This window comes from Abrus precatorius, unplaced genomic scaffold, assembly GCF_003935025.1.
Source record: "Abrus precatorius isolate BTA unplaced genomic scaffold, Abrus_2018 Scaffold5, whole genome shotgun sequence".
Classification (NCBI taxonomy): domain Eukaryota; kingdom Viridiplantae; phylum Streptophyta; class Magnoliopsida; order Fabales; family Fabaceae; genus Abrus; species Abrus precatorius.
This window is the reverse complement of record NW_020874395.1, coordinates 2,779,155-2,801,679: the sequence shown is the minus strand read 5'-3', so window position 1 is coordinate 2,801,679 and position 22,525 is coordinate 2,779,155. Positions and strand designations below refer to the sequence as shown.

The following is a 22,525-nucleotide window of genomic DNA, read 5'->3' as shown; positions in this document are numbered from 1 at the left end:
CAGGAACGAATATGGAATTGAAATGTTTAAAACAAGTAAATGAGCTACTGTAAATTTATTACGCTCTAGATTGGGAGAAATTTTTGCATGGTTTAGGATTATTACGATCTTGAACAATAATAACCTAACACAAACATATTTGGCACGTGTAAAAATGTGAGTGGTTAAGATTACGTAGTCTTGGATAATTAAGTAAATATAATTAGAACCTATTTGTGGAGAAATTCTTAATTTATTCAAAGATGTGTTGTAAACTAATACAGGTATTTTGTAACTAGTGTTATGCCATGGTTGACCCTAATGACAACATTGTTATCCCTGCCTTTACAAAGCAATTCATTGCTAAGAATAACTGGGCATTTTCAGGCGAATTACATCCCACGCCAATGATAAAACATTAGTTGATTATAATTTGATATAAAAAATGATAAATTTCGTATTATAAATAACCAAAGGAAATTCATCCTCAATCTTATTCACCAACAATTAATTAAAATTAGTTAGCAGAAAGCCACTTGTAATCTAACCCCTGCAGTATTACCAAATTCTTAAATATTACACATAATCGTAAATGTTGTAGGATTAAGGATGTATTAGATTAAATAATTTAATTAAATATTTTATTTATTAAACTTTTATCTCATGAGAACTTATAAACTTCGCTGCGAAGCTTCTTTTTAATAATTTTCTACATAAGACTTGCAGAAATTAGCTAAAAAAACTTATAAAAGGATCACAAGCTACTTTCATAAACACCAATAAGCACTTCCAAGTTCTTCCTAAATAAAATATTATATAACATAGCTTAAAACAAATCCCAACCATTTAGGGTATCACTCATAATACTAGGAAATTTTAGGTTGGGTAAGTAGAATCCTGTGGCTCAAAATGCAGCCACTAACTTAATAATATGAACTGATGGTCACGCTCAGCAGAACAAATCAGGAATCAGGCGGTGTTTGAGTGGATTAAAAATCAACAATAAAACAAAAATCCCCCATAGGCGAACAAGATTCATCTAAACTCTGTGTATATAATGATACAACTCATCCAAAATTTGTATTCAACACAATATGTGTCACCTAAAACGCAGCAGATATGTCAAAAACAGACTGCAAAGAAATCAGATTGTAATTTCTCTAGGAAACTGACTCCAATCCCGAATCATTCATTTCTGTCATCTGTATGACCAGGAACATTATCATCATTATTGTCATCATCCTCATCACAATCTTCATTATCACCAACACTGTTATCATCTTCATCATCACAATCTTCATTGTCACAGTTATCACCTTCATCTTCACAAACTTCCCCCTCACTATCATCAGATTTATCATCACATACTTCTCCATCATCATGCCCCACGTTAACTCTATTCAGTTTGGCATAGTCTTCAAGGGATGCATTTGGAAATAAATGTCCAACTTTATTATCTTTAGTATCGTTTGGGGTATTTCTTGAACTCTTAGATTTGCCTTTGTTCATCTGATAGCAGAAGTAGAAAGATGAATATTCAGTAACATGCATGTGTGCGAAACATGGACAGTGTGAAAAAAAAAATGGTATAAACAATACAGGTACTGCCTTTGCCATGAATGATAAATAAATCATGTTACACCATGGCGTATATAGACTTGGGCCGATTTTAGAATACCAACATAAATTCAGGACAAATGTAATTACACATATATGTAAAAACATTAGAGAATTGTGTATGCATCAACAATAGGTACTACAAAAAGCTTCCTAACCAGGCATCGTTTAACAATCACAACTCGGTGATATGATTTTCAAATGAAACATTCTATATTCATGTTTTGTTTTAAATGCTGTCTATTAAACTACATGTTAGTGATGAAAATGAAGCAGAATATGATATGAATAGGCTTGGTTTTAGTATCTTACAGCACGCAATAGGGTTCTTCTCTCTCTCTCCCGAGAGTTCTTAATGGCCTGCAACAAAAATGTCAGTGTTATTAGGAGCTTCTGCTTTGCATAGATGAACCAATCTAACATTCCGAAGATACAAAAACATGGCAACAAGAGGGGAAGAAGAGAGTCACTGAAAAAGAAACCTCCTCAAGCATTTTTTGCTCGGCCTCAACTTCCAAAGAATCCCTACAAGAAACAAAATTACATATCAATACAGATTCATTTTTTCCTTTAATGAGTGTCAGGGTCAACTAAAGCTAACTGATATCCATCTTGAACAAAACAAATCTTACAAATACAAACAGAAAGTGAATCCTTCATAAAATGAAAGAAAGACAACCTTCCAACTATTCGGTCCCCACTGCAACAACACTTTGCACATACACCATGCTCCTTGGCACAACCTGCACAAACATCAAAGCCAATGAGCAAATACACAAAACCAAAGAAGCAAACTTGATCTTCAGTTTTCAACCAATATCATCAGGGTATTATTATCTTATATCCAAAGAGCAGTTTTCACAAACAACTTGTGCACCATTACAAGCTCCAACCAATTGAACCCGTACCCTTTTTCTCCTTCCACTTCCACACTCCAAAAATCCAATCTTTTTTTGCTTATTGCAACTTATTTGAAAACACCTACTCACCAAAACCCAACAATAAACACAAAGTTAAATTAAATTAAATGTGATACTAACCAGCACATAAGTTATGATAAGCTTGGCGAACAGCACGCTTGGAACATCTCTGGCTGCAACCCAATTAACTAATTAATGAAAAAATAAAGAAATAAAAAAATATAAATTAAGTTTTTTTAACAATAAAAAATCAAAACAAAGAAAAAAGATACCATTTAGCAGGTTGAAGAAGAGGCTTGTACTTGCCATAACGGCGTTTCCATTCAATTTGTTCCTTGCAACGAGGGCACACTCCAGTTATATCAGACAAAGGTCTCAACCTTCCTCCAACTTCCTGTGTATGAGATTGTGAATAATATTTTAGAGAGAAAAAAAGTTTTTATGGGTTTGATATGAATGAAGAGAGTTTAGAAGTAAGAATAAGAAAATGGGGTTACAAAAACATACAGTTTCATTGATTTTGCGACCAGCGTTGGGGTTCCAAGCATACTTGTTCTGATGCTTTGGGGGTCCACTCTTCTTGCCGCTGCTCATCTTCGTCTTCTGTTCATGCATTCCCTCGCAGCGCATCAAAGGCTACTTCTATTGCTCTTTTGGTAATTTACTTTTTCTTTTATTTTTAAATATTTATAAAACAAAACTTTTATTTATTTATTTTTTTAACTTTAAACTGCAATAGCTCTTTCAAAAAAACTAATAATAATCATATGCTCGAATATAATTAATTAAATTGAAACAATTTTGTTTCACTTGATTCATGTGTTTTGGTAATATTAGGTTTTTCATATGAAATATTATACAATATAACTCTTCACTTTTAAATAGAATATCGTTTTTTTAAAATGGGTCTTCAACTATTTTTAAAATTATATTATTTATACTTTTATTAAGATATATATATATATATATATATATATATATATATATTAAACATTTAATTTTATTTGTTCTTGTAATTTTTGTTTCTTTCAAATAATTTTTTAGTTAATTTTAATTTTGACATAATATATCAAATGAAACAACTTTATTATAGTATAAATTATCTAGTTATAAAATTATCTTAATTTAATTGATAATTTTGAGTTTGAGTCGTTAATCTTAAATATTTAAAAAAATCTGATATTTATAATTGTCCTACCTAAATAAATAATATGAATGTTAAGTGTTTATTTTGTATAAATTGTAGTTTGTATTTACACTTTAGAACTTGATTTAAAAGGAAATTTTATTTTTAACCCATTTTTATCTTTAAGAAAATTAAAGAATATGTGATTACTATATTTTGTAAAAAGTTATTGACTTTTGAAACTAATTTTCTTTTATCTTGATCTTGGATGACTTATAAAGTTTTTTTTTTTTTTAAATAATTTTGAAGTCTCTCAACTGCTCAGCCTTTGGAGAAGCGCTAAGCGGATTGGAGTCAGATAACAATATTTGGAAGCATGTACCAACCACTTAGCTATTGTAAAGGCGTTGAACAAATTAGGTCTAGAGAGGATGGGAGGTCTTGACTTTCAGAGTGTCTAACACTTCTCCAATAGTTCAACAATTTAGATTTCTTAATCAAGAAGAATTTTTTCGCGGTTCACTCTCTTTTCAGTCACATTGTTTTAATTTTTGGGAGTATAACAAAGAAAGAATGGAAAACAGAGGTAACGAACAAAAAACTAGAAAACAGAGGAGGAACAAAGGACCACGAAGTTTGGGATTCAACCTGATAGCATGGAGATTCATCATTTATCTTCTTTTACTCTATTCTCTCATATTTTGAGATTGACATTCACTACCATGAGTAGCTAAATTACTTTTTTATTGAAATTGAATGTAATCAGTCAAACTTTCTTGAATTTCTTTTTTATTATATTTATGCTATCTATTATTCATTGTTAGTAATTGTGATTCTACTCTTAATGCTTTAGATGAACTGATTACTCATATTTAGATTTTAAACTTTGATTTCGATTGAAAAATACTTTCTAAGTCTAATTTGAATCATATTACCTAATAGCTCTAGTGGTAGGAATATGTTTGGAGTTATTAGTTGGTTAAGTTATTGATCTTAATGCAAAGATCATGATTTGATAAACTAAGAAATCTTTGTTGGATTATAATCTTTAGTAACTCTAAATGCAAGAAATTGATTTAGAGTAACTCCAAAGAACTCAATAGTATTGATTAATAGAATCATATTTATATGACGTTAGAAATCAATTGAGTTAGATAGATGAAATTCAATCTCAACAATTTCTTTATTGTTGTTTTCTATTTATTTACACTGTTTAACTTTAATCAATTTAAAATTCAAATTAATGAATATCAAAATATGCATATAATGTATATAGTTATTTTCTCAAACTTTATGTAAAATATTAGAATCTATTATTATATTACAAGTCTATCAGATTCAACAATATTTATTTCATCTTTACTACAAATAGAATTGGTAAACTTGTCACACATAAAAATTGATTAACAGTGAAGTGATTAAAAATTATAAAAAATAATTTTAACATATTTTTATATTTTAAATTATATTTTATTTATCATTTATGATTTATGCGATGCACTAATGTGTAAAATGTAAGAATAATAATAATAATAATAATTAAAATGTAGATTGATGAGAAAATAAAAGTAAATTTTACAATAAAAAGAAACAAAAAATAATATAATGTAATTTAAAAATTTTACAACATTTAGAGTGAAATAACTATACAAATAAACACAACTTAATAATATTAATAAAATATTTTAATATTGAAAATGTTTGTGCATTTGATTATATAGTCATTAACATTAAATAATTAGTTTGATGTAATAAAAAAACATTTATTTCAATATTATTTAAAAATTTTGAAAACTTGTATAAATAGCAATTAATAAAATCATTATGTTATAAATTTTTGGGTGAAATATATAATTTCTTTAAAAAAATTTATAAGGAAATATATTAATTATTTTAATAATTTAGAATAATTTAATTTTATGTATACTCTTATAATTTAGAAGTTAATATTAAATTTCCATTCTCACGATTTTTATGATGTAAAAATTATCACAATTTTTTATTCTAATATAATGTATATTGTAACTCATGTGATTTAGATATTAATATGTATTTATTTTTTATTTAACTATTTGTATGCTTTTATACAGAACTTTTATTACCTGTATTGTAAATATTTATTCCCCTGATTTAAATATAAATATAATTTAAAGTAAAGATTTTATTCTCATATAATGTAAATATTTATTTTAATAATTTAGATAAAGGAGTGAAGTTATACTAACTTTTGTATTGTTAGATATTGTTAAATATAATTTAAAGTAAAGATTTTATTCTCATAAGTTTCTTCTAGTGATCTAAAATATTTTTTATGTAAATTTTTTATTATAATGCAAATAAATATCTAGAATTATTGTTAGATATTGACATGTGAGAAATGCTAAGAGCATATTTTTTAACACACTCGTAGTTATTAATGAAAATTTATTAAAAATAAAAAATATAAAAAATAACTAAATTAAAATAAAAAAGAGTAAGACTATTGAAAAGATACTTTGAATAACATTTAGGAGGGAAAGGGAGGAAAGATGTAACATGAATGGGTTGAGAAAAATCCATAAGTCATTGGGATATATTTTGCTGATCTTGGAAGTTTTAATGTGAATTGGGATTAGAAATCTCAACTAAGGGATACAATTTGAAGGCTTAAAAATGAGTTTAGAAATATTTAAACATGTTGATAAAGAAGAAAATCTAAAATTATTGGGAGTTATAAAATTGTTAATCAATTAAAGAATTTTATTATGAGTAATAAGAGATTATTAAGAAGATGAAAGAGAATAAACAACTAAAGGAATTACAAATCAAAATAAATTTTTGTTAGTTCCTAATCTAAAATTTTGTCTCATTCATGTGAAGGCTAATTTTTATGTTGATAGTCTTATCAATATAGATATTGATTAAAATGCTCAATTAACTTTTTCTAATGATTCTCTTTTTGAGATTAATTTATTTAGAGGAATTTTGTGGAGAGGGATGGATCAATTTCAACATAGATGGTTGAGTCAGGCAAGAAACTGCTTTGGCTGGTTGTGGGTTGCTCTCTTAAGGAAGCTTTTGGAACTTTGGTTTCACCAAAAACTTGGGCATTAGTAGTGTTATTATCATTTAATTATTGAGGGGTCACTTTTTTAATTTATTATTAATAATAATATTTTAAATAGGCTTATAAATATATTTTGACTTTAAATCTCAATTTTTTTAAAGTAAATTATTGTTATAAATTATAATTTTTTGTTAAAAAATATTACTAGAAGCATTTGAAAAACCACACTTATATTGTGTTTTTTTAAAAAATTTTAAACTAAACTTTAAAATAAACTTTATATCAAATAAAAATATATAAATTAATTTTACTTACCTAAAAAATATAATTATTTTTATAGAAAGCCAACTTTTGAAGTTTCTGGAACACTGTCCTTTGAGGCACGTGGCCAGCGGCGACTTTCTGCCTGCAAGTCATAAACCGTGGGAAAAGGCGTTGGAGTTTTTATTACCATTATTATTATATTAATATTTAATTTTAATTAACAAAATATTATATTTTAAGTTTCTTCTTTTCAACAGAGGATGGAAATTCACAATATTTGTTTATTGTGTCGACTAACTTTGAAATTTCAATTTTATGAAATTGTGTGGATTAGATTTACAGGTAGAAAACCATCTTTTATACTTTTTAATGAAATGCATTTTATTAAAAATTATGATTAAAACTAATTATATTACATGTTAGAATTATATTTAATAATTTAAAATGAATTTTATTAAAAAATAATATATCCTTTCTAGATATTTTTTGATACCTAATACCTAATGTGCTTTATGGACTTTGAAATCAAACTTGACTTTTCTGAAAATTATTTTTTATTTTGCATTGGTAAAAAATAAAAGCTATCGTCATGAAAACGCATATGAATGCGGGAATTTGCATTGCATTAGTTTTTTTTATTATTAGCTTTTTAAATTTTAATTTTAAAAGTTATAATTGATATTTTTTAATTATTAATATAATTCTTATATAAATTTTATTAAAAAATATCTATCAAATTTTAAAGTGATACTCATATAATATTTATAATAAACAAAGTAGTATACCAATCTAAAAGGATATTTCACCAAAGGGGCTAGCCATTCCTAAACTTTCAATAACAATTTTCAAATTACTCTTTTTGAGGAAATTGCAAAAAACAATCCTACAAGGAAATTCCATGATACATGTAAAGTCCAAGATGATAACATCTTCCTCTATTGTCTTCTAATATAATAACATTTTTACACTCACTTTCTCTTAATTTTGTTTATTTCTTTTTTTATTGCATTGTTTGTCACATTTTTTTTTTATATATATTTTCCTATCTTATGTATATATATGTATATCCATATTGATATTGCTGTGAACGCCCACCTCTTATTCTCCCTCTCCCTCTCTCTGATAAACCATGACGCAACCATCAACTCCATCTTTCAAAGTTGTTCAAGTTTGTTCAGTAGCACCATTACAAGGACCAACCCTTTCCACCACGCCAACCTCTCTGCCTCTAACCTTCTTTGATCTCTTATGGCTAAGGTTTCCACCTGTTGAGCGTCTCTTCTTCTACTCTTTCCCACACTCATCTTCTTCTTTCTTTGATTCTGTTCTTCCTGCTCTCAAACACTCTCTTTCACTCACTCTCCAACACTTTCTCCCTTTCGCTGGTAACATCACATGGCCACATGATTCTTCCATACCCATCATCAACTATTTTCCTGGTGATGCTGTTTCCTTCACTGTTGCTGAGTCCAATGCAAACTTCACCCATCTTTGTTCCCATCTTTGTGAAGCAGAAAAAAGACAACCCTTGATACCCCATTTGAATACTTCTCATGAACAAGCTTCTGTGTTAGCACTTCAAGTCACTGTGTTCCCAAATTCCGGTTTTTGCATTGGAATAACCACACACCATGCAGCTTTTGATGGAAAATCTTCAACTTTGTTTATGAAATCATGGGCTTATGCATGCTCCAATAACCTTGGAGAATCATCGTCTTTGTCATTACCTCAACATCTAACACCTTTCTTTGATAGATCAGTGATAAAAGACCCTGAAGGAATTAGCCAAGCCTATGTGGATGCATGGATGAATCATGGAGGATCAAACAATCGGAGTCTCAAGGTGTGGGAGTCCATTAATGCAACACCAAGTGATGCAGTTAAAGGTTTGTTTGAATTAACCCCTTCACATATTGAGAAGCTCAAGCAACATGCAAATTCTAAGATGAAAACAAAGGTTAAGTTATCAACGTTTTCAGTTACATGTGCTTATGTTTTAGCATGTTTGGTCAAAGCAGAACAACCAAAGACAAATCGTATAGTGTTCATATTTAGTGTGGATTGTAGATCTCGTTTGGACCCTCCAATTCCTGCCACGTATTTTGGAAATTGTGTTGGAGGCCAAATGGTTGTGGCTGAGACAAAGGACTTAGTAGAAAATGATGGATTTATTACTACTTTGGAGGGGATAAATGAAGCCTTGATTAGAGTGAAGGATGGAGTGTTAAATGGAGCAAAAGATTTGGTTTCAAATATGCAAAAAGCAACCACGGACAGAATATTTTCTACTGCTGGATCACCATGGTTTGAGGTTTATAGTACTGATTTTGGATGGGGGAGGCCAAAGAAGGTGGATATGGCTTCAATAGACAGAACAGGAGCATTTTCTCTTTCTGAAAGTAGGAATAATGATGGAGGAATTGAGATTGGATTGGTGTTATGTAAACGGGAGATGGAAGCTTTCAGTACCCTATTTGTTCAAGGACTTGAATCCTTTTAAAGTTTAAAACTTGACTATTTTGAGGGAAGGATAATAATTCCATGAATATGTTTCATGCTATAGAGTGCTTTTCCTAGTTCCCAAGAGCATATATTTTCATAGTATTTGCCATTAATATCTTTATAAACCTATGCAATACTTTTAGGCTGAATAAGCAAAAATTGTGAGTCTTAGTCTGGTAATTAATGTCACAAAAAATTGTATTATCATATATGGAAGCATCTAGTGACTATTCTTTACCAGTACCCTTAATGTGCTGTGAAGTTAGCTTTTGCTGTTTATAACGTTTCCAATTGGGATTACTTGAATTATTGTTTTTGGTCCGTTTTCAATGTACTGTGAACGTTTGTCTTCTATTTCAATGGAATGTTGACAGTGAAGGAAGGAGACAAAACACCAGTCCAATCATGTCGATGCCCTTTTGTGGAAAAGAGTTTAGACTTTTTTGGTAAATTGCATGCTGTTTGGTTGAAGGAAATGGTAATTTTTTTATAATATTTTCACCTTTAATTTAATATTTTAGAAAGAAAAAGAAGGGACCCAAATTTCTCTTTACTTATTTCGCCTTTCCGTTCTTTATGATCAAAGATTCCAAATTGGAATGATCAAAGAAGAATTTTCCGAGGTTATGGAGACTTCATGAATGCTATGGATATTGAAATTTCAGAGCAATTACGTTATTCTATTTTGGAAAATAATCTATGGACACTCCTAAATTCGAATGTGAAATGAATAAAGAAAGATTTTATAATAATATTAAATGTGTTTAATAAAATTTCTCGTCCTAACTTCAGTTAATAATATTTTACCTAAATTTTTCTTTTTCTTTTTCTTATACTATACTATGATACTACACCGTCCTCTATCATCATCAAAGCCCCCTTGAAAAGTTACCCTCTCTCCCTTTCATTCACTACGATTGAACACTTGACAATAAGGGTTTTAGTTTATGTTTTGTGAAAAGAAAATTGATTGATCCATGCTACTGGTAAGGATGATAAAATATTTTATTTCTCTTACTTTTGAATATTTTGTCCTTTCTGCATTTCAGGAAGAATTTAAATAGGATGAAGACTAACACAATTTACAAGAATAATTTTAATAATATACTCTTTAACATAATTTTTATTATTAAATAAAATTTATATTAATTTTATTCTTAAACTAATGTTTTTGTTTCTGTGGCATGATCGTAGGATTTGGATTAAGGTTTTTGTGGTTTATCGATGAACTGTGACAGATAGCTTCAAAAATTGATGTTTAAAATGACGTGCGCAGGCAAACAAAAACGCAATATACTATGAAAAAGATTGTACACAGTGAAAGAAGATTGCTTCCTTCCTAAATGTATTATATTTGGTCAGAATGAACTTAAAGTAATTTTTGAAACTTTAATTGCTTAAAAATATAAACAAAAAATTATTTTATTAAATAAGGTGGAACATGGTGGTCCAAAATAGTAAGATACTACCCTATTACACAAATCCGGATCCTACCACAACTGCACTGAATCCGGATCTGTCATTACTATGATTGTTGATAATACACAAATCTCAAAATTCTCGTTTTTCCTGTTTCCTGTAGTAAAATTCACTGTATATTTTGGTGACACATCATTATCATTGTCTCAACATTTAACGGAGCAGTGATATAATAGACCCCGCAGAAGTCGGTGAAGCACTTAAAGAATGCACAGTGATGCAATTAAAAGTTAATTTGAATTAACCCCTTCACATATCCAAAAGCTCAAGTAATATGCACACTCTAAACTGAAAATGAAGTTTCAGTTATCAACGTTCACCTAATTTAAGTAAGCTTACACACAAGTATTTTTTGGCATTTTTTGTCAAAGCAAAACAAACAAGACCAATAGAGTAGTTCACATATTTATGTGAAGAATTGAGTGCTAAGTGGAGTAGAATGTAGAAACTTTGGTTTCAGATGGCTGGTTTAAGGGGAAAGAAGAGTCCCTTCAAGCAATATGATCTATGATGGTCAGTTTCTGTGCTGCTAACTTGATCTATGTACAAACAAAATTTATTTGTTACAAGGTAGCACCTTAATGTGATATCCTTGTAACACTACAATAAGTGAACCGAAGAAATACAAGATTTGTCAAAATTAAAAAAATTTGCAACATTGAAAATGTAACATTTAGTTGCAATTGGCCAAGCTATAATTAGAACTGGGATCATGATGCTCCTTCTCAGCATCTGCTCTTTCCTGCAAAAGCAATGCATTCTCTAGAACCACTTCCACTTCCCCCATTGTTGGTCTCTCTTCACCATCTGAAGCCAAACATCTCTGAAGGATCTCAATGAACACTTGCCAACACTCTGGTGCTATTTTTCCCATGAGACATGGATCAACAATCTTCTCAGGAACACCTTTTCTTTCATCATTAAAGGCCCACTTGACAAGGTACACATAAACTCCATAAGGGGTCAAAAAACATGCTTCTTTCCTACATAAAATCTCCAACAAAACCACACCAAAAGAATACACATCACACTTCTTTGATAGCCATCCATACATATGAAACTCTGGGTCCATGTATTCCAAACTAACTTCCAAATCCTCCCTCACCTCAACTCTTGGTGGTTTTGGCCTTGAATCCCCTTGAGGTTCCTTCTTGCATAGCCCAAAATCTGCCAATTTAGGCACCAAATTATGGTCCAAAAGAATGTTGCTTGATTTCACTGCACGGTGAATGATGGGTATCTTTGATCCAAAATGAATGTAGTGTAGTCCACGAGCCACACCAATACAAATGTTTAGTCTTTGTTTCCATGACAATGGAACAACATTGTTAATGTTGGTACCATGCAAACAATCATAGAGGCTTCCATTAGAGACATAATCATACACAACGAACTTGTCACTTTTATGCTCACCAAAACCAATCAAAGGAACAACATTTGGGTGGTGTAGTTGACAAAGAATTTTAACTTCAGCCCTGAATTCTGTATCACCAGCTGGGCTTCTAGTCTTGAACTTCTTGATTGCAACATATCCTTGGGCTTTGAGGTGGCCTTTGTAGACCTGACATGGGCCTTCTCCACTAACAATTGAACTTTGGTTGAAGTTGTTTGTGGCTTTTTGAAGTTGAGCACAAGAATAACGGTGACATAGTTGTTCGAGAGGGATAAAGTGGTTTTTGGTGTTGGATTTTGGGGTGGTGAAGCATGATAGACATGGAAAAGGACCCATTTTGCAGAGGAATTAATGCTGTGTGAAGCTTAATTAGGTGCAAAGATGTTCTTGCTGCTATGATTGGATGGGTTGATTCACACGGTTTGGTCAAATTAGCGGGCTTTAGTTGAAGACTTGTGACTATTTGAGTTAGTTGAAATTTTAGACCAATTATCATACACAAAAGTCGTCTCGCCTATTTGGTTGTTTTTTCTTGTAATAATATGTGAAAAATGTTAATATCAGCTAATAAATATGATTTTTGTAAACATTTGTTAAAAATTATTTATTATATATTTGATATAATATAAGTTTATTATTTTTAAATAATCAAAATCAAATTTTAAGAGTTGATGTTAACAAATCTGCAATAATAATATCCACTAGACATTTTGGTGGGAATAGAATTCTCTCATTTTTTACATATGATGTATGGGAGTCACATGCCCTGAAGCCTAATCTTTAGACCAAAGTTTAACAATGACACATGTTACATTACATTAAATTAAATTTACTCAACTTAGAATTTGTTTTTTTTTTTTAATTTTGGAATTTGAGTGCATATTTGGGTTTTCTTTAGGCTTATTTAGTAGTTTAGGGATATATCCAGGGAAGAGGTTAAATAGTGGAGGTAAGCTTCAACCTATGCAAGAGGCAATATAAAGAGATTGGAATCATATGCATGGACACACAGGTTTGGATTCCTTTTTCCTCTTGTAAATATTTAGGTTATTACAACTTGACTATTTGCTTAGCTTGCTCCAAGTTGTTTGTTTCACCAAACTGACAATGATTGCACCGATATGGATTGCAAATGAATTAATAAAATAAGAAAAATGTTTTATCACTCCTTGAAATTAATTTTAAAAAATAAAATATGACAAGTTTATATATAAAAAAGTATTTATTATATTAAAATAAAAAATGTAAATAAATATTTTCATTTTAATAACTATTTTTAGATGTTTAAAATCAATTCTAAAAATTAATGCTAAAACAATTGATAAAAAAGAACAGGTATCATTAATTAATATTCTTCTTGTTTATTAATAAAAAAACCCAGTTAAAATAACATTTCACATAACATTCTTGTAAATACAAAATCAATTTTAAAGGTACTATTTACAAAGTTAATTTACTGAAAAATAATTCTACAATGAAAGTATTCTCAGCGTTAAATTCCAAGATTCATAACCTTTCTTACTCTAGTAATATTATATAATAGTAATAATGATAAATTTGAATCTTAGGTATTGAATTAAAGTATTTTTAAGAGTTATTTTTATTCATATTAAGTCACCTGATTTTTATTGCATTAAATATTTTCTTTTAATTTTTGTATATATATATTTTTTAGAATTTTGTTAAAATTACTAGTCAAAGAATAAAAAATATTTTTCATTAAAAATTACATTAATGATACATTAAGAATTATTAAAAGAAGTTCACTGTCACACTTTTTGATAAGATATTTTCACATTTGATTCAATAATGACATCAGTTAGCAGTTTATTTTTTTATTCCACTTAAATGCTTATTAATTAAATTTAGTTTCTTTAAAAGTTATTACTTAAATGTAGTTACTCTTAATTAAATATGAATTGCATTTTGATTTTTAAATATTGACGTACTTTATCAAATTAATTGTTGTAGAAATGATATGTCTTTATTAAATAATTTATTTTCATTTTCTTTTTGCAAAATATTATCTTTTTTTGCTAAACTTTATCTTTTCAATTTATTTAATTTTATAAAATAACATTTTTACTATTAAAAACAAAACATATACCATTATACTTTATTTATTTCCAAGATTCATAGTTTCATTATTATTGAATTAATAATAATAATAATATATTTTTCTCATAGTTTTTATTTTTAACTTATATTTATGTTATTATGTATAAAAAAACTCGAGCTATACCAAAAGAAATTTGTTAATTATGAAAGATGACAAAGTTCAGAGAATATTCCATCCAAAATATATAAAAAGAAATTTAGAATTATATATATCTTTTTGGGATGACGACGAAATTCAAAGAATATGCCTCGCGTTTAAAGATCTATCAGTATGAATATGATTATTGCATCATTAAAACCGAATTTTAATATAAATAAATTTCAAAATAGGTAAAATAAGAATTTTATAATATTTTTAATAAAAATAAATATATATAAAAGTTCTTGCATCCCAGTTTTAAACGACTATGTTTTGAGCATTGAAGTACAGCAGCATGACAATGGTGGATAAACCACAATCTTATATTATTGTCTAATCCACCGCGAATATAAATGTACCCAACCAACCACCAACCGAGAAGCTAGAGCACATACTTCAATTTCATACTTTATCTTTACGGTTTACCAAAATGTCGCAGATTTTTTGTCTCTCAAAATCCAAATCAGCACTTCAACCGTTAGTGTTCTTCTTTGCAGAAGCACTGAGTTTGGCGATAAGTATGAAAAGTAGGAAACTTTTCACACTCAACTTCATCAAGTATTCTTTTGTAGTGCTTTCGTTTCCAATAATTAATGCAACATAACCGCTTTCCCTTTCGGCTGTACTATGAGGATTGAAAACTCCTTAAGCCATTATTGCTTTTTCCCATAAATTAGATTTAGACCCCTCTGTGATTTTCTTCACTTCCTTAAGAGACCCCCCACTGATCCAAATTAGTCATTGTGTAAATGGGTTCTCTGCTGTGCTTGCTTTTGGTTATTATTCTTCCCTTGTGTTGTTGTGTTGATGCTGCTTGCTCTAGTGGAAACTGCAGGGTTTGTGTTGCCTATCACCTCTTCTTTGAATCATGCTTTTGAGTTTTTGGTTTTTATCTCGATGTTTTTGAATCTTTGATCAGCTTCATGATGGGTGCTCGTCTAATGGTGATTGTGGAACCGGGCTCTATTGTTTCTCATGTCCACTTGGGTTTTCTGGCTCTAGGTGCGTGAGATCTTCCATCACAGATCAATTCAAGCTCATAGTAAGATATCCATTTCTCTTTAGTCTTTGCCTGATTTCACAAGGAACTGTCACAACAAATGCATAGATGACAACCCACCTAATTCCTATGTATCAAACTTCTGAACACCAGCATCAAGTGACAAAATTTATAGTGGTTGGACACTCGGTGTAGGCCAGAAACTACTTCATCATTTCACATGAGGGCATTGTAAATTTTTAGACCAAAAGAGAATATATGATACATGCACATTCTTTTAGAGAGGGAAAGGGGAAATTCAGTATTTCATCTTAATCTTATGTTAATTGGTTCTTTATTTCTTTTAGAATAACTCTTTACCATTCAACAAATACGCATTTTTGACAACGCACAACGCTTTTGCCATTGATGGCGAACCATCTCACACAGGAGTGCCTCGAGCAACCATCACTAACCAGGAAGACAGTATAACCCAGCAGCTACATGTATGCCATTCATTACTACTAAGCTTTGCTTCTGCTCACTTTTCCAGATATTCTGTTTCTTACAAGCATTCATCAATGGTTTCATTTGTAGAGTGGAGTTCGGGGACTAATGCTAGATGCATACGATTTTGATGGAAATGTGTGGTTATGCCATTCATTTCAAGGCCAGTGCTATGATTTCACAGCTTTTGTATGTAAAAAATAATCTTCCAAGTTCTGTTTCTTTTTGGCCTATGCTTTCCTAACTTGTTTCTTAGCAAACACTAATGACTAATGAGTAGTTAGTTACCACTACACAAGTACCCTAACTTCGTAATCAACAAGTAGGAACCGGCTATAGATACACTCAAGGAAATTGCAGCTTTTCTATCAGCCAACCCAACAGAAATTGTCACACTCATATTGGAAGATTATGTTAAAACACCAAAAGGATTGACAAAAGTCTTCACCGAAGCTGGTTTGATGAAGTTTTGGTTTCCTGTGACAAGCATGCCAAAAAATGGGGGAGATTGGCCTCTGGTGAGGGACATGGTTGCTAAAAGCCATAGATTACTAGTGTTCACTTCAGTAAGGTCTAAGGAACAAAGTGAAGGCATTGCTTATCAGTGGAATTACATGGTTGAAAATCAGTGTAAGAAAACACCAACCATCAAAGCTCCTTTATTCTTTAACACATGCATTGATCTTCCTTTGTCAATTTCATTTTGATGATCTAGTTTCTGCAGATGGGGATGGTGGAAGGAATGCAGGAAGCTGTGCACATAGAGCAGAATCATCTCCTCTTGATGATAAGAGCAAGTCCTTGGTGTTGGTAAACTATTTTCGATCGGCTCCGCTTAAGCCGATCACATGTATGGATAATTCTGGAGGCCTCATTGACATGCTAAAAACATGTCATGGTGCTGCTGGCAACAGGTGGGCTAATTATGTCGCTGTTGATTATTACAAGGTAGGTCTATGGCATATTTTTCACTTTTTCTTGTAACTTCTGTTGCGAAAGCAAAAACTTTGGAACACATGTATCCCTCTATTCTTACAATTTTGGGACCATTGTGAAGAGGAGTGAAGGAGGAGGATCTTTTCAAGCCGTGGACACCCTCAATGGGAAGCTGTTGTGCGGTTGTAATGATGTTCATGCTTGCGTGGTAAGGGAATTTGCACCCTTGCTTTCTATAAAACACAGCTAATATATAACTGCCAACAATTGAATTTTGGTTCTTCCATTTTGCAGCCTGGATCTACTTCACAAGCTTGCTCAGCATAGAAAGCATAGCAATTCCAAATGTGTTAGCTATAGTTACTGGAAGATGTTGAAACATGCAAGTGAAAATTTTAGGAAGGACGAACCTTATGTCCTATTCTTTAGACGTGTATTTACCACTTAAGAGTTTTACTTTAACGTTATCGAAGATTATCCAAATACTGTGGAAAGTGTTTTAAGATTTAGTTTAAACCATAATTCCACGTGATTGCTCTGCATTTTGGTCTCTACCTACAATTATACAAGTTTCGTTTTCTGTGGCCATAGTCTTAGTAGATTCGGTTATATGCTTTTATTCGGCAATCCATAATGTAGCTATGCATTTGTTGTTGAAATCCTTTTATAGTTGTCATCCCTAAGGAAAAAATAACAGAGTAAGAGTACAAGAGACTATTAGGTGAGAAAATTATTGAGTCACGTTCTGAAAGAAACCTAAAAATTAATTATTGGAAGAAAAAATGTTACAATAATTGAACACACTTAGGCTAATAACAAAAATGTTGATATAGAAGCACTATAATTCCTGTACAGCTTAAAGTATATCATTATATTACCATTAAGAAAATGAAATAGAGGTGTTGGAAATTTGGAATGCTCAACGCGCCTTTGGCTCCATAATCTCGGAGAAGACGGTTCCAGACCCAGACAATAACCTATCGCTACTCTTATCATCAGCAGAATAACTACGTTCTCCGCTAGTGGTCGTAGTCACACTGTGGTTAAAATCGGAAACCTGTCCCACACTCGTTCCACTACTGAACATATCCTCGCTATCTTCTCTTCTGTCGTTAACCATTTCAACACCATTCTCATTCTCATTCTCACGCTGCTCCGCGCTCTCTTGCAACTGCAACGCGAACTCCAGCATCCAAACGACGTCGTTCATCGACGGCCTCTGGGTCCCATCGTCCAACAAACAACTAACCCCAATCTCGCAAAACTTCTTCAGGCACTCGGGTGCGATTCTACCTTTCAACGCGGGGTCCACAATCTGACCCACCGTCCCATTTTGGTAACAGTGTCTGGCCCAATCAGCCAGCGACACCTGTTTCTTCTCCGCGGTGCGGATCAGAGGCGGCCGAGCGCAGAGTATCTCAAACAACACAACCCCGAAGGAATACACGTCAGATTTTTCAGTTAAACGCTGTCGTTTGTAGTACTCCGGGTCCAAATACCCCACGCTCCCTTTCACGACCGTGCTCACGTGGGCCTTGGACATCCCCGTGGGCCCAATTCTTGAAAGCCCGAAGTCTGAAACCTTGGCCACCCACTTCTCATCCAGTAAAATGTTGGTGGTCTTCACGTCGCGGTGGATGATCGTGTGCTTCGCGCCTGAATGGAGATAATGCAGCCCCCGCGCCGCGCCGATGCAGAGCTGCAAGCGCCGCTTCCACGAGAGAGCGGGGTTATCGGTGTTGTAGAGATGGTCGCGGAGAGTTCCACGAGTCATGAAGTCGTAGACGAGGATCATCTCGTTGCTTTCGTTGCAGTAACCGATGAGGGAAACGAGGTGAAGGTGACGAAGCTGCGAGAGCATCTCGATCTCGTTCATGAACTCGTGCGCACCTTGCTGCGAACCTGGCTTAAGGCGCTTGATGGCGACGGGGGTGGAACCGCCGTCGATGTAGCCTTTGTACACGTGGCCGAATCCCCCGACGCCGACGATGAACACGTCGTCGAAGTTGTTGGTGGCGGTTTTGATCTCGGGGAGGGAGAAGTGGCGGCAGAGATCCGACGGCAACGACTTTTGCGTGTTGGTTGACTTGGTCGTCGCAAACGACAGTGGACCCCACTTGGATGTCGCGGAGGACTTGGTAGATTTAGAAGTCTTGGCTTTCCTTGGCTTATTCCGAACAAATAGGAAAACGACAAAGGAGATCAAAACGACACCGGCTACCACGCCGACGACGAGTCCAACAATTGTCGTTGTGCTGCTGCTTTTTTTATTCGAACTCTGACCGGACGGGTTGGGTGGAGCCTGAACCGGGTCCGGGTTAGGTCCGGCAAGGTTGTTCTGGTCGCTGATTTTAAAAATTTCGAGACCGTTCAAGAACGGGTCGCTGTATTTGGTATCTCTAGCACTCGAATAGGGATGCATTTGGAGGGAGAGGTTAACCTTTTTATAAGGGTTGTTAGGGATGAAAACGGCGTAGTCTTTGTGCACAGCGAGGCCTATTTGTGTATGGGCCCATTTCAAGACATCGGCCCGTTCTTCAGCTACCTGGCCCGCTATGTAGATGAAGAAAACCCTGTCACTGTTTTCAGTGACATTGGGGTCAATTTCACAAAAATGGAGCCTGAGCATGTAGTAGAAGCCAGAATCAACGGGGAACTCCCATGTCAAGTTGAGGCGTTTGTTAAGAGCGGCGTTAAGGCCCATCTCACGCGCCGTTCTGAAGAGTTCCACCGGTGCCACGTAATCAGGATTCACGGTTATGTTCATGACGCGGTTCACGTCAGCTGGTAGGCTTCTTAGCGCACTCGGGGTCATTAGAAAAGCGTCGTCCTGACCCGCCCAATCTCTCAACAAACCGACGTCGTTTCGCGGCGATATTCCCTGGCCTCCCACTTTGATTCTGTAATCCATCTCCAGCGCTTTAGTGGCATCCACGCTGTAGACCGAGTTCGTTCCGACGAGATTGAACCCTTGGTCCGACGTGTAATAGAGGTCGTTGGGCATGGATAGGACCTCGATTCCGTTCACGAAAGCGTAGGTGTTCGGTTGCGACGACGAAGGGATGAAGGTGAGGTTGAGTCTCTGAGCGTCGTCGACGTTGACGATGTATTCTCGTACGATTGTGTCGGTTTTTTGTGCGGCGGCGTTGAGGGAAGCGTTGAAGTCGTGGAGGAGGGTGAATTGGTTGGATTGAACGGTGAAAAAGGCTTGGGAGGGAGGGAAGGAAGGGTATAGGGTTGGGTAGAAGAAGAGGCGAAGGAATTTGGGGCCTGCGGTGAGAGGGAAGGAGTAGGTGAATTGGGAACGGGACAAGCGTGCGGTGGTGTATGGGATTTGTTTGGTGGAAGAGGACTGGGTTGTAGCTGTGGCGGAAACGGTGTCGTGTTGGAAGGGTAAGAATTTAGAGTCTATGTCCCCTGTCCATGTCCTATCCCCGTCGGAGGAGTTGCCGGTGACACCGCAGCTGATGGTGAAGTGCTCCTCTGGAGTGTAAGATTGAAGGTGTGTGGAGAGGTGTAGAAGAACTAAGAAGAAAAGCAAAGTGAGCCTGAGCCTCATGGTTGATGTGATACACTAGGAAGTGAGGTTGTGAAGAGTTTTAATAGTTGTAATCATCATCATGGCTATTGGCTTGTATGGGGGATTGTAGTTGCTGGGAAAGTTCAGAGTGTAAGCCGAAGAAGACTTGAATTGAAGAGGGAGGAGACTGGGATAGGGACTTTTCTTCTTCTTTGGTATAAAAATTGGACACGATACACACAAGTCAATGGTTTAGTTCAGTGTCAATGGTTTAGATATGCACGGATTGAAACAATTGCCCTTAAAAATTAGTTATGTTATTTTCACACTAATACTAGCAAACACAAGAGATTCAAAGAGACAGATAAATTAGACTCACCCAATCAACTCTCCACCCAAGTCTGCTACAACTTGCTAAATAAAATCTAGGATTTAGATTATATTTATATCTTTTAGTCTAGTATAAGTTAAATCCCTAAAAATATTTAAAAAAATGCTATTAAGTATGAATATTAATTTTGCAAGTTTTAATTGGATTCAAGCTTCTTTACTCCACCTGCTAAAATTCATCACATGCAGTCAAATGGACTAGCTAGCTCATTTTACCATGTATAAATAAAATATGTGATGAAATATAGATTATGCGGCTTAGAGAATATAAAAAAATGCTGCAGAAATTATTGAAAATGAATTACATAAAGTATAGGAAATGATTATTTAAGTAAATGCACAATTGCTGTTTAAAAATGAGTTATGTTAATTTTAAAAAAATTTGCACTTGCAAAGGAAGAGAGATAAAGAGATAAAAAAAATGAGTTAAATATATTTGTAGTCTTTTAAAAATACATTCAAATTTTATTTTGGTTTTTTATAAATTTATTTTAGTCTTTATATTTTTAAAATTTGTTGATTTTGGTTTCTGGTCACTACTAAATGACAACCTATTAATTAAGATATTATCACATGTCAATTTTGTGTCATGCGTTATTTTTTAAAAAAAATATTAAAAGGGATGGAAATTACAATTTTTGAGAATATATATTTTTTAAATTAAAGAGATTAATATTAAAATTTAATATACTTAGTGGGACTAAAAAATTATTTTAGTAAAAAATATTAGACGTAAAATAAAATAGATAATATGGCAAAGAGATTAATATTAATTGGTTTTTCTAAATTTATTTTAGTTCTTATATTTTTAAAATTTATTAATGTTGGTTTTTGTCACTATGAAATGATGATGTGTTAATTAAGATATTATCACGAGTCAGTGTTATCTTTTTGTAAAAATAATTAATAAAAGGGATTGGAATTAATTTTTTAAATATAAAATTAATTTTTTTACAGAGATTAATACTAAAATCTAATATATTTTCTGGGACTAAAAAAATATTTAAGTAAAAAAAAAGTAAACGTAAATTAAAATATATAATACGACGAAGAGAATTAAAAAAATGCTGTGAGAAATTTTTGAGAAACATAGTCGAGGCAATGATAATTTGTGCCATGAGACTTAAAAAATGGCACTCTCTGAGTCATTGGGCTTTGTCTTATCTGCAGAATTAGCAGATATTGTTGGCATGCTCTCTGAAGAAGAATCTGCTCCTTTCGTTTTCAATTCTTATGAATTATCAAATGAATGAGATCCCCTGAACGTGAGGTCATTACTTGTTATTGAAAATTAGGATTCTTAAACTCAATTTATATTTTTCGTTGATTATTTTTTAGTGCAGATTTTAGACTATTCTTAAAGTTGAGATTATGATTAAACAATTGTAAACTGTGTATTAACATAATCCATTTTGTCTTGTAATATTTATCTTCTTTATGACCAAGTCAGGGCTGCTTATTTTTTCAGTGTCTTGTACTCTAGTAGCTGTAGTACTCGTAATTGTTCAAAATAATAATAATTGAACATTGTAATGGGACATTGAAAAGGCAGCTAATAGCTGAAATTGACCTTCGCATATACATGACAGGTTATGTGTAACTAGTAGAGT

The 22,525-nt window shown here is 32.7% G+C and overlaps 5 protein-coding genes across 5 annotated transcripts; 2 read left to right on the top strand and 3 right to left on the bottom strand.

The window, feature by feature from the left end:
* Positions 1 to 732: 732 nt before the first annotated feature.
* Positions 733 to 3,168, bottom strand: LOC113867178 (nucleoplasmin-like protein ANO39). The gene is made up of 7 exons (XM_027502283.1): positions 3,024 to 3,168; positions 2,789 to 2,910; positions 2,637 to 2,689; positions 2,276 to 2,339; positions 2,079 to 2,121; positions 1,909 to 1,956; positions 733 to 1,488 (listed from the first exon to the last, which is right to left on the bottom strand). Exons 1-7 carry the CDS (start codon positions 3,144 to 3,146, stop codon positions 1,165 to 1,167), a joined length of 777 nt encoding a protein of 258 aa, XP_027358084.1. The 5' UTR covers positions 3,147 to 3,168; the 3' UTR covers positions 733 to 1,164.
* A 4,849-nt stretch (positions 3,169 to 8,017) lies between these two features.
* Positions 8,018 to 10,113, top strand: LOC113867176 (phenolic glucoside malonyltransferase 1-like). The gene has a single exon (XM_027502281.1). It carries the CDS (start codon positions 8,082 to 8,084, stop codon positions 9,450 to 9,452), a length of 1,371 nt encoding a protein of 456 aa, XP_027358082.1. The 5' UTR covers positions 8,018 to 8,081; the 3' UTR covers positions 9,453 to 10,113.
* A 1,493-nt stretch (positions 10,114 to 11,606) lies between these two features.
* Positions 11,607 to 12,662, bottom strand: LOC113867651 (receptor-like protein kinase ANXUR2). Its single transcript, XM_027503062.1, has one exon. It carries the CDS (start codon positions 12,660 to 12,662, stop codon positions 11,607 to 11,609), a length of 1,056 nt encoding a protein of 351 aa, XP_027358863.1.
* Positions 12,663 to 15,273: 2,611 nt separating this feature from the next.
* On the top strand, positions 15,274 to 17,401 carry LOC113866962 (PI-PLC X domain-containing protein At5g67130-like). The gene is made up of 8 exons (XM_027501799.1): positions 15,274 to 15,419; positions 15,503 to 15,625; positions 15,931 to 16,068; positions 16,160 to 16,258; positions 16,396 to 16,699; positions 16,794 to 17,017; positions 17,127 to 17,213; positions 17,300 to 17,401. Exons 1-8 carry the CDS (start codon positions 15,333 to 15,335, stop codon positions 17,330 to 17,332), a joined length of 1,095 nt encoding a protein of 364 aa, XP_027357600.1. The 5' UTR covers positions 15,274 to 15,332; the 3' UTR covers positions 17,333 to 17,401.
* Positions 15,334 to 20,697, bottom strand: LOC113866961 (receptor-like protein kinase FERONIA). The gene is made up of 2 exons (XM_027501798.1): positions 17,884 to 20,697; positions 15,334 to 15,655 (listed from the first exon to the last, which is right to left on the bottom strand). Exon 1 carries the CDS (start codon positions 20,562 to 20,564, stop codon positions 17,925 to 17,927), a length of 2,640 nt encoding a protein of 879 aa, XP_027357599.1. The 5' UTR covers positions 20,565 to 20,697; the 3' UTR covers positions 15,334 to 15,655; positions 17,884 to 17,924.
* Between the last annotated feature and the right edge of the window lie 1,828 nt (positions 20,698 to 22,525).

Bases quoted from the DNA above. Each gene is read 5' to 3' on its own strand.
- LOC113867178 (XM_027502283.1), bottom strand. From the start codon at position 3,146: ATGCGCTGCGAGGGAATGCATGAACAGAAGACGAAGATGAGCAGCGGC. The intron at 2,911-3,023 runs GTATGTTTTTGT...TCTCATACACAG, and splicing joins GTCGCAAAATCAATGAAACT to GAAGTTGGAGGAAGGTTGAG. The intron at 1,957-2,078 runs GTTTCTTTTTCA...TTTTTGTTGCAG, and splicing joins AGCAAAAAATGCTTGAGGAG to GCCATTAAGAACTCTCGGGA.
- LOC113867176 (XM_027502281.1), top strand. From the start codon at position 8,082: ATGACGCAACCATCAACTCCATCTTTCAAAGTTGTTCAAGTTTGTTCA.
- LOC113867651 (XM_027503062.1), bottom strand. From the start codon at position 12,662: ATGGGTCCTTTTCCATGTCTATCATGCTTCACCACCCCAAAATCCAAC.
- LOC113866962 (XM_027501799.1), top strand. From the start codon at position 15,333: ATGGGTTCTCTGCTGTGCTTGCTTTTGGTTATTATTCTTCCCTTGTGT. The intron at 17,018-17,126 runs GTAGGTCTATGG...ACCATTGTGAAG, and splicing joins TCGCTGTTGATTATTACAAG to AGGAGTGAAGGAGGAGGATC. The intron at 17,214-17,299 runs GTAAGGGAATTT...TCCATTTTGCAG, and splicing joins ATGATGTTCATGCTTGCGTG to CCTGGATCTACTTCACAAGC.
- LOC113866961 (XM_027501798.1), bottom strand. From the start codon at position 20,564: ATGAGGCTCAGGCTCACTTTGCTTTTCTTCTTAGTTCTTCTACACCTC.